Below are 12,198 nucleotides of genomic sequence, written 5' to 3' on the forward strand. Positions count from 1 at the left end.
GAGCAGATTCACCTGCCGTCGAATTCCGAAAATGGAACAAGCTTCCTTGTGGTGTTTCCGGGACGATGCGACATGGGAACCTTCAAAACTCGGCGTACACCTTCCTTAAAGGCCTACAGGACTACACTCCTGTTATTGCTTTGATATTGCAAGAGAATGTAGGCGGCGCTGATCAATGAACATCAAGTGACCCGTACGCTGGTATTTCTTCCATAGTTTGTTTTCCATAAAAAAAAATTGATGAGTTAAAAAAGTTAAGAGAACCATCCGATGTAACTTTCTTTTCTGCTTTTTTGGGAACGGAAATTATGTTATTTGGAATAATATTAACCGAACGTTTAGACTCAAACAAAGTATTCCTATTAATTTAGACAAAAACGGCTAAAACTAGAGTGAATTTTCGGTATTCGAAATCAAATGAAGCCTTAATTAAAAGCAAACAAAGTGTGTCCACTCCTGTTCTCCCTTATCATCTCTCTTCTCTCGTGACGCGCGTCTCATCTGCCGTCTCGTATTTGGTGCAACTATCTGTAGGCGACATCACCACGCAGGCAGTTTTTAACCTAAATCTCTTAAAACTATATTCTCCAGAAATTGCTAATATTTTTTTTGCCTCTAAACTGTATCTTCTATCTAACGATCCCACAACTTATTAAAGCAACATACAGTCCAATTACCAAATGAAAGTTAATGAAAGAAAAATAGGTACCTGATAATGATAGGCAAGGGTCTCTGGCATATAACTCACATGTCCAAACTTGTGATAAATGAGGAAGTCTTCTTCCGACTGTGAGATATCGGTGCCCCTCCAACGGGAGAACCTCGTGCGAAATGCATCCGCCACGGATGAGGTAGACCCTGTGCAGTTGACGAGAATGAGGCCGAGGAGGCGCCGGGGATGAGCCAGTCCACATCGAGCCAGCACGTTGGCTCCAGCACCCTCGCCGAGCCCCACGGCGTATCGCACGTGAAGAAAATCCAATACTGTGATCAAATCTTCACCCAGTGTTTGGAGGGAAGGAAACGGATACCTGAAATTTGTTATTTTCCTTTTTTAATTATTCTGTTTTGGTCTGGCCCTGTATTTTTTTTATGAAATAGGAGGTCAAACCAGCATACGGCTTACATGGTGTTAAGTGATCACCGCCGCCCATATTCTCCTTTAAGGAAGTGCCGGCCTTTAAGGAAGGTGTACACGCATCTTTGAAGTTACCCATGTCGTATCGACCCGGAAACACAGCACAAGGAAAATAATTCCACAGCTTTGAAGTACGTGGAAGAAATGTATGAGACACCACTGCCGTGGAATGGGAATCGATAACATATTTTATATTAGAAGTATCATCAGATAGTTTTTAATTATATAATATGACAGCTTAGGCTAAAATGACTATATGATTTATTATGTTAGCAGTGTTACCATGTTGGTCACGTGGGTTATACGGTTTCTAGTTTCTCCAGATCTTATACGTAAGTACATAATATAAGCGGTAGCAATTCCGACGATGTAATCAACCACGTCCGTTTACACATCAATAGCGGATTTCACTTGTCGACCTCAGCTAGCGAATGGAACCTAATCTAGTAATACTTGTAGTTAAAAAAATCGATCATCTTATCCCATTTTAAATGAAATAATAGGCGGGGCTAATAATCTTTGTTGGCTCGTCCATTTATAACTGACTCAATAAATTAAAAAGAGTGGCACTGAGTGTCTTCCTCTTCTCATTACAGCTCAACTTTTCCGAAGTGGTGGTAAAATCGTTGTTTCATTTTGACCTAATTGAATAAATGATTATTCTTTCTTTCTTTCAAGAGATGGGCTATCAAGCGTAATTAACCTCTAAACACCTTTTTTTATGACAATAAGGGACGATACTGGCCCGACCGTTAGCTGATGGTAATTGATACGCCCTGCCCTTTACAATGCCCATTGCAATGAAAACGAAAAATTCTGAGCGGCACTACAATTAGGCTCGTCACCTTGAGACATAAAATGTGAAATCTCATTTGCCCAGTAATTTCTCTAGCTACGGCGCCCTTCAGACTGAAACACAATAATGCTAACACATTACTGCTTCTCGGCAGAAATGGGCGACATTGTGGTACCCATAAACCAGCCAGCATCCTGTGCAAAGGAGCTTCCTACTGGTTTTCATATGAAGTACAGCAAGAACAATCAAGCTATCGAGCAACTGGTCACTGATCTCTACCGATAGCGGCACAATAGTCTAGCATTGCGAGAGTTCACTTAGGCCCTTCGAACATTATTCGTGCGAGCCTCGGAGACTAGTAGGAGATACAACATCTCGCGATAACTTCTCCGAAAGTTAAACATTAAATTGAATGAAATAGAAAAATATCCATATCTGTAAAACTTACCCGTCTACCTATCTGTGCAACGTGTAAAGCAGTAATGTGTAAGCATTACTGTGTTTCGGTCTGAAGGGCGCCGTAGCTAATGAAATTACTGAGCAAATGTGACTAGACATCTTATGTCTCAAGGTGACAATATTTGGGTTTTTCAATAATCCTGAGCGGCACTGCATTGTGATGGGCAAAGCGTATCAATTACCATCAGCTGAACGTCTCGTCCCTTATTTTCATAAAAAATACTTAAAATGGTCTGAATATAATATGATTGGAGTTACACTGCAAGTCCTATATCGTCACGTCCTATGTCGTCGGAATCATTCGACATAAATAAAAACGCACGCCCTTGAAATGCAAATTATGCCTTTGCTTTTAGTATCGTGGAGTAGGAAACTCGAATAACGAACAAGCATTCTATTATTCTATTACTATAAGCACTCATGAAGGTTGTGGGAACCAGTGGGAGGCTCCTATGCACAGTTAGCCGGCTAGATTATGGGTAGGTACCACAACGGCGGCTATTTCAGCCGTGAAGCAGTAATGTGTAAACATTATTGTGTTGCGGTCTGAAGGGCGCCGTAGCTAGTAAAATTACTGGGAAAATGAGATTTCACATCTTATGTGAGCGGCACTGCATTGTAATGGGCAGAGCATACCAATTAACATCAGCGAATGCCCTGCTCGTCTCGTCCCTTATTTTCATACAAAAAAAAAACTTGTGAAGTGACTCCTTACGAGGTCCTTAATGCATGAAATGCTTTGAAGGTTCTATTATGTCCACTTACGACTCAGGCAAGTCTGGTGAGTTCTCTTCGTGACCGGGAACGTCGACGTGGATGAAGCAGGACCTCTCCTTGATCTCCGACATCGCTGGACTGTTCACGAAGTCCACCATGGAAGTATCTGGACATCAATTGAATATATTATTATATGACCGTTTATCTTCAATGGTGTCAATGTCAGGTATAAATATTTTAAACAGACGAACGTGAATTAGATGGCTGATGGGAATACAGGAAGCTGAGGGATACTGATCCATTGAATCAAATAGTACTGCGAATTAAATCCCCGTTTCTTGGGATATTTTCTATCTATGTGTTTGTTTTACAGTTCGAATAATTTTCCAAAAATTATATTGCATAAAATTATAATTTCCGAGATGAATTAATTCAATTATTCATCGAGTAACGGGCAAATATCAGTGAATAATTCCTTCTACGAGGTACACAGGTATATATAGATTTTTATTCTTATTTTAATAACCTAAAAAACATTATGGCTAGGCTAGATTAATAAAATAATAATTACAAGGAATTCTATAACTAAACCAAGAATTTAGGTATTAATACACAACACAACATGTGTTTGTCTGATATTCCACGATACATTTACGCTCTCCCACGAACGAACCCACGAACCCACGACCTCTGGCGTTCTGCGGCAGTGCTCTGCCAACTGAGCTACAACCGTTCGAGTGACGTACCGTCATTAAACATTGTATGCTTTGTTCAACTGTCAGGTTCGGGCTTCATCTACATTCTACAGGATCTACTTTACTGTTGATGTGCTGCTCAACCCCAATATTTGCATATTAGGAAATTGACTTGAGATGTTGCTCTTGTAAATAGAAACAATTTGTTATGTTTTTAAAGTGATAACCCTCACTTCTAGGATTAATACACAAATAAAATTTGAAAACAAAATTTTATGAACGATGCGGGACTCGAACCCACGACCTCTGGCGTTCCGTGCCAGTGTTCTGCCTACTGAGCTAACCGTTCGAGTGACGTATCGTCATAAAATCTTGTATGCTTTGTTCAACTCTCAGGTTTTGGAAACATAACAATTTGTTTAAATGTACCGTACATATAGTAATACCACCATTGTGGCGAAGTACTTAATTTATTGCCTGCTAGTAGCGAGTGGCTCGACTTATGTGACATTTGACCGTTGAGACTCAATGGTACTTCTTTTAGCGCCAATTAACTTATTGTTAAATAGTCATAAAACCAAATATATTAAATTCACCGCCCCAAATGTCAAAAATGTAGATGCGAATATTTTATTAAATGGAGATGTGGTAAAACCAGTGGAATCTGCTGTATTTCTCGGCATTACTCTTTATTCCAATTTGCAGTGGGGCCCCCATATTGAAGGATTGGCGAATAGGCTTAGTTCTGCAGCATATGCGGTTAAGAAAATTAGACGGTTAACTGACATAGATACGGCGAGATTAGTATACTTTAGTTATTTTCATAGTATTATGTCCTATGGTATATAATTAATACAATCTTTGTGCTGCAGAAGAGGGCTATTCGCGCTATTTATAACCTAGGTCCTAAAGAATCATTAAGAGGAAAATTTAAAGAAATAAACATTTTGACTGTTGCTTATCATACATTTTTTATAATGTTCTGTATGTTCATAAGCTCATTGAGGAATTTTATAGAAACTGTGACATTCATAATGTTAACACGAGGAACAAACATAAACTTGTTATGCCTACTACTCGGTTGGGTCGAGTTAGTAAGTCTTTTGTTGGGCGATGTATATGCTTCTACAATATGATCCCAGAAAATGTACAACCTGTGTTACGAAATTTAAAAGAATTGTTAAAAAACGTTTGTGTGGGAAAGGTTATTATAGCATAAACGATTTTCTTAATGACACCACGGACTGGGAATAAAGCGAACACCCTCAGGCTCTTTAATGATAAATGTTTATTGTACGATATCACATTGTAATCCATATTTTATATTAAACAAAAAAAAACCCCGCGGAGTTTCTTGCGCCCATTCTTCTCAGGTCTGAGGCAGTCTCTTTTGAATGGGTGGTGGTTTTTGACGTACAATAAGTGATTTTAAATCTTATTTTGAATAAAAATATTTGAATTTGAATTTGAATTTAGGCACTGTGGTACGGCTTGCACAAAATGTTAAACACACACTAACAAACAAGATCCGTAGCAACATATTTTTTTAAACTATTTTTATTTTGTATCTGTTTATGATTCACAAAATTCATATCACCAAAAATTTTACGGAAGTATGAGGAATAATTCAATATGTTAATCTTGTCAATACTTTACTTTCGAGACAATCAGGAGGCGCCACTCCAAGCCGAGATGTTGGAGGGGGTATGGTATGGTATGGTGTAGGGGCTCCTGTTCTGCAATAAACCTCTAATACCAAATGGCCCACATTTGGTACATTTCCATCCAGTTCCATTTTTTTTGTGCAGTATTGGCCAGTTACTCCAACCAGCTCCTTCTAGAAGTTGAGAACATTCCTGGGGTTTTCGCAGACTTCCTGAAGCGACCTCGTATTAGTTAAGGTTTTTGCCCGTTGGATGGCCACTGCTGCAAATTCCAGGATTACCTGAGTGACCGTTTCATCCTCGACCAGACAGCATCTGCACTTAGGACTGTCCATTACGCTGATTGTGAAAAGGTGTTAGTTTAGCGATGTATGACCCATTAGGGTGCCCACCATTATACGGATATCATGTCTGTTAAAGCTGATAAGTCTACGTGTCTGTTTGGGTGACAGTGCAGGTATCGCTTCTTTCGACTGTCTACAGCTTGAGACATTCATCCATCGTGTGTTGTGTAGGTTATTGGTGAGAGAGCGTATCCATGAGCGCATTTGGCTGTAGGGCAGTGGCAGAAGTGGCAATGGACCAGTCACTAGGGTTGCCGATGCCCGCCTTGCAAGTTCATCCGCTGCATCATTACCCAACGAACCGCTATTTCCCTTAATCCATTGCAGACCCAGAACCCGGTTATAATTGTTGGAGGTGGCTGATATTATATGTGAGGTCTGTAAAGTTACCAACTTAAATGTACCTACAGCTCGAGTTTCACTTACTAATAATATTCTCACAAACTAAATCTATAAAACACTCACGATTAGTCCCCAGATCGTGGACGGTAAGGAATACGCATCTCTTGTCCTGTTGACTGAGGTCGCCCTGAAATGTAGACACCATAAATTAAAAGAAGAAGGATAAAAATAAATATAGACACAGATAGGACACAATGAAAGCTTTTTTTACAACCATTACTTAAGGATATATTTAAAGCCGCAATTCCTTTACTTATATCTAATATATAAAATTCTCATGTCGCGGTATTTGTAGTTAAACTCCTCCGAAACGGCTTGATCAAGTCTCATGAAATGTTGAATGCATATTGGGTAGGTCTGAGAATCGGACAACGTCTATTTTTCATCCCACTAAATGTTAAATGTCCACGCCTATATATTTTTTTAATATTTTTGACATTTTATTTTAAATTTGTTTGATTATGAGTCAGCATTAAAAAATACATACAACTTAAAATTTTCACCCATCTACGATCAACAGTTACTTTTGTTTCGCGATTTTAATATCGGCAATACAACTTTTGCTGGGTCAGCTAGTTAACTATAATAGTATATGTAAATCTTAATATTTTTAATAAGTACATGTATAAACTTGTAAATCTCTTTGGCTGTACTATTTGTATCTAGCTTAGATGAGATAAAAATGTTTCATAAAAAATAACAAAAACAACCGACTTCAACAACAACTAAGCATTCCAAAACAATATAACTAATATACACTAAAACGTTAAATAATAATTGCGCACCTACTTCTTCTACAACAAAATAAACAACCTGTTTTTTCTATTAATCAATATTATGCAAGTACGATAAAAGGCATAAAAGGCATTTATTTTCTCAAAATTGATTCCTTTAGAATTCTTTTTGATGTCATTTCTAATATACTAGATATTACTACCGCTTCGGAAACAAATGGCGCTCTGAGAGAGATTTTGCGCTCTTTTTAATAAAAATATACAATATTCTAACCCCATTATTAGTATTATATAGTCTGCTAACTTAAAGCATTGCTAATTCTCACTCTGTCTTCTTCTATTGACCTAAGTCAGAATGAGAAAAAACAATCCTAAGCGGCTGTTTAAAGTTATCGGACCATTATGGATAAGGGGGTAAGTGTTTACCACGCACGAAGGTAAGTAGGTACCTACCCACTCCAAACACATACTAATCACATACCTATGAATAACAAACAATTATCAAAATATTTTATTTCCTGTCCGCCACTGGAGCATTTCCGCCTCAAGTATTGAGAAAATTGCTCTGTAGTACAATTTATCGAGCGTAGATAGGTGCTTATTAACCGCATGCAAATGCAATTAAATTTTATCAATCGGTAACAACACGCTCAGAAAAAAAAAAAAAAACACGACTTTTTTCTCCTCTCCATATTCCATTGTTACCAGCCAGTATTTACATTTTTTGGTTCCAAAGAATTTACTCCTCATTTTCACTATCCCCTCTTCAAGTTTTATGATTCAGTCAACTTTCCTATATTGTTAAATAATATGTATTTACATTTTGCAATATATATCTTAGATAATTTATACGTATAGATAGAGTCCCTTGCTGTTAGACAACGGATAAAAAAAGGCCAGGAATATTAGTTTAGTGTGCGTGACAAGCTACGTCTTACACTCGCGATTTGTATGACATTTTTGCTAGATTTGTGTTAGTGTGCGTGAATTGCTCAAAATAGAGGTTAGTTCTAAAGTCTATTTTATCTACGTTTTCACATCTATCTAGATGTATAAATGATCTAATATATATCTACAAAAGCAGGTTCAGCAAGACCTAGCATACTTTTCTTGCTTTTTTTTTTTATTACAAAATATCTACATTCTTACCTCACTCTTTGTCGGGGTAAATCCCTGAATATGCATGAAATTATAAAATGATTCATTATGAAAATATAACAATATATTACCACAATCGACCAAGAATTTAAACGCCTTCTCTTATTATAAGAGCAAAAACCATCTCACTCAATTTGCTTAATAAGTTTTCTCCTATTTTTACAAGCTCTAATTTGTTGTCATTTCTGGACGTAAGTACGTTAGGGTGTGGACTAAGTCTTGCAACTGATTTTTTTATGTTATACCCTCAACCGATTGATCAACATGGAGTATTAACTCTAAATATAAAATCTCTTCACCGGTCAACAATTTCAAATCGAGATTTTGTAAACGCATTTAACTATCAAAGCTGAATTGTGTTTAACTAATTTTTCTTATTAAATTTAAGAAAATAAAAATAAAGTCTGAAGACGAAGGTTTTCAACCAGTGTGTCTTGCAAGTGATGACTTACGGTACACAGACGTGGTCGCTAACTATGGGCCTTATGAGAAAGCTCGTGGTCGCTTAGAGGGCAATGGAGAGGGCTATGCTCGGAGTTCCCCTGCGAGATCGAATCAGAAATGAGGAGATCCGTACGAGAACCAAAGTTACCGACATAGTCCAAACGATTGCGAAACTGAAGTGGCAGTGGGCAGGGCACATAGTTCGACAGACAGATGGCCGTTGGGGCAGTAAAGTCCTCGAATGGCGACCACGTACCGGAAGCAGTGTTGGCAGGCCCCCCACAAGACGATCTGGTCAAGATCGCCGGAATACTTTCGATGAGTGCAGCGCAGGACCGATCGTTTTGGAAATTTTTGGGGGAGGCCTTTGTTCAGCAATGAAAAATAAAATCTAAAAACAATACAAACAAACAGGCATTTAAACTTTTGAAGTATTTCTGTAATGGTCTTCTGTCTCTATCTGGGAACAACTAAAATTTGTATAGAGCTACTATAGTAAAATGAAGATGTGACGTCATATTATAGTATGGACATCTCTTTCTAATCAAAAATATTTAAACCCTTTTTGTTTTGTTATTGAAAGAATTAGTTTTTTCTTCAATTTATTTGTTATTAGAACTAGTATGAAAAATGAAATAAAAATATCAATATTACTATTTGAGTATTTTTTTTACTTGGAAAAAAAACATTCAAAATAAGAAAATAAAAGAAATCCATTAACATGTCGCCGCATATGCTTAGAAGTATTGCTTTCATGCATTTAACTTGTAAATCATCATCATGATTCATTTCACCCAGAAGACGTCCACTGCTTTTGTTCAGGAGTCATTCAGTCGGCCGGGAGGCCGGGGGACCAAAGATCCACGACGAACGGTGCTACGCTGACCTCATCCAACTGTTCTGGCGATCTTGACCAGATCGCCAGTCCATCTTGTGGACTGGCAACCTACCAACACTACGTCTTCCGATACGTGGTCGTCACTCGAGGACTTTACCAACGGCCTTATGGCCATCCAGCTATGTGCCCTGCCCACTGCCACTTCAGATTCGCAATCATCTGAGGTACGTCAGTGACTTTGGTTCTCCTAAGAATCTTCTTATTTCTAATTCGATCTCGCAGGAAAAGTCTACTACGAGATCGAAACTTGTAAATATGAAAAGAAAAATAATAGCCTGCACTCTGGGTGCAAGCCAACGATATATTTAATACAATATACAGGAAACAATCATTCATATTCATCATATTAAAAGTTTGCACCTACCGGGATTCGAGCCCGGGGCCCCTAGCTCAGTAGGCAGGGTAACTAACCACTGGGCTACAGGGGTCGTCAATTGACTTGCATTGATTCTATAATATTGTGTTACCTGGACGTGCACGTGGATATCGCCGCTCCGGTCTGTGCTAACGGCATACTTCTGTAACAATACAAAAAAAAACTATAAGGGCATACATTCAAACTAGGTCGAAACGGTACAAGCAACACATCATATTTGCTATTTTATATGTGTAATACTAGCTGTCATCCGCGACTTTGTCTGCATTTACCAGTACAACCATATAAGATGGTGTTTCAAAGTTAAGGCGTTCGTAAGATACGTTTGCATTCGTTCAGTTTTTCTTTGACTTACTTATGAAACCCGTCTACCAGCAAAAAGTTTTTATATTTTCGGTTTAATATAGCAGATGACACTCACAATTAGTAATATGACTTTCTGTTGGTAACAGAATTTTCGGTTCAGTAGATACAGATATTATTACCCCCAACAAGCTCACTAACTCACAAACACACTTTTTTTTTATGGAATAGGAGGACAAACGAGCGTACGGGTCACCTGTTGTTAAGTGATCACCGCCACCCACAATCTCTTGACACACGAGGGATCACAGGAGCGTTGCCGGCCTTTAAGTAAGGTGTACGCGCTTTTTTCGAAGGTCATGCGCGGTTCAGTGCCCTCCCCAGAATACGAAGGGCAGCCCGAGCTAGAGTGCTCGGGGAGGGATTCTCCGACTCTGGTAGAGCTGGTACCCTCCTGGGGTACTATCTCTTTAAGGACTCGCTTTTAGGACGGGGGGGGGCGGCCACCGGTCCTCGACACTAATCCATGCGAAACATAGCGGCAGTAGGCCTCTACTTCACGCCGGTATTCTGTGCGAGTGTGGTAATTAACCCGGATGAGTTTGGCCCGATTGTGCTGACGACAAAAGACGGCAGCGTGACTCTCCCAATTCTAAAAGCCCTTAGTCGCCTCTTACGACACCCATGGGCCTGGGACTCCCCTATTCTTTTTATGCCCCGGGGAAAGTACCTCATAATAATATTAGTTTAAATGTATGAGAATGCTACATAATCGTTTGAAAATAACGGTCAATGGCAGATTGAGTCGTGCGCGCAACTTTGTAGCGCCCATAACTGTATGATAGATGTATGAGTGCTATAAATCAATTTTAATCATTTATGAGTTCGGTAGTTAAGTTTGCTTTAATATTAAATTATTTTTGAATAATTGCGCCCAATATCTAGCAATTTGTAATATTAAATAGTTTATTAGAAGTCTACTAGTATTTTGCTGTGATATCAATATCTGCCTAATCGAAATCGCTGACCATTCCATTCGTCCAATGGTCCGAACTCGACGGACCGTACTCACCGATGAACCGTATAACCGTATTAACAATCAAAGAAAAGGCATGCCACAGTCTGAACAACCCGCCCAAAGAGACGTCTTACAGGCATATGTAACTACCGATTAACTCCAACTTTTTACATATTAATATTTAAAAAAAAAAACACAGAACCTTATAAAAAATCACTATCACCCAGTCAAAGTACCTTTATCAACAGTCAGGTAGGCATAAAAAAGCCATTTATTTTCTCAAAATTGATTCCTTTATAATTCCTTTTGATGTAATTTCTGCTATTATTCCTTATATTCTTTATACTAGATACTACTACCGCTTCGGAAACAAATGGCGCTCTGAGAGAGAAGAAGCGGCGCAAGAAACTCTCCCTCTCTTTTCAATAAAATTATACAATATTGTACAGTCATTTCTATCGCTATAAAATAATCACAATCTAGTCCCAGGCTGTCCGATCATTTAGATATTCAGCTGTGGAGTAATAGGATTTACGACAGAGCCGTTTTTTAATAAAATATTTAAATTTATTTATAGATAATGATTGAACCGGGGCTGGGACTTTATCATAAAAGTGTATACATTTACCCTTAAAGCTATTATGTATCGTATGAAGCCTACTAGAATTAGTTACAAGCAATCCCTTATTTCTAGTGTTATAATAATGAAAATCACTATTAAGAGCAAAAAGGTGACGATTTTTGTGAACGTATATTAAATTTTCATAAATGTACTGACAATGAACAGTCACAATATTTATTTCTTTAAATTTTTCTTTGAGAGACTGTTTATAACGAAGCTGATATATAGCACGAACACTATATCAATGTCAGCAGCATGACCCCATAGTAAAATACCGTACGTCATGATGCTGTGAAAATAACTGAAGTACACTAATCTAGCGGTCGCAACATTCGTGTACTCTCTAATCTTTCTAACGGCATATGCCGCAGAGCTGAGTCTATGTGGACCTCACTGAAGCTTTTTATCTAACGTGATACCATGGTATAAA

General features: G+C 38.3%; 1 protein-coding gene across 12 annotated transcripts in view; it reads right to left on the minus strand.

Moving 5' to 3' along the window:
* LOC126970614 (uncharacterized protein ZK1073.1) overlaps positions 1–12,198 on the minus strand; it is a 255,934-nt gene that overhangs the window by 209,772 nt on the left and 33,964 nt on the right. For all 12 annotated transcript variants that reach the window (XR_007730673.1, XR_007730674.1, XM_050816716.1 and 9 more), the window contains 4 exons: positions 9,917–9,967; positions 6,279–6,342; positions 3,159–3,276; positions 749–1,031 (listed from right to left, as the gene is read on the minus strand). Coding sequence is in view for 10 of the 12 variants with exons in the window: in XM_050816716.1 (XP_050672673.1) it covers positions 749–1,031; positions 3,159–3,276; positions 6,279–6,342; positions 9,917–9,967 (516 nt within the window). In the remaining 2 variants the exon portion in view is untranslated. The remainder of the gene's footprint in view (positions 1–748; positions 1,032–3,158; positions 3,277–6,278; positions 6,343–9,916; positions 9,968–12,198) is intronic.

Source organism: Leptidea sinapis, chromosome 1 (genome assembly GCF_905404315.1).
Source record: "Leptidea sinapis chromosome 1, ilLepSina1.1, whole genome shotgun sequence".
Classification (NCBI taxonomy): Eukaryota; Metazoa; Arthropoda; class Insecta; order Lepidoptera; family Pieridae; genus Leptidea; species Leptidea sinapis.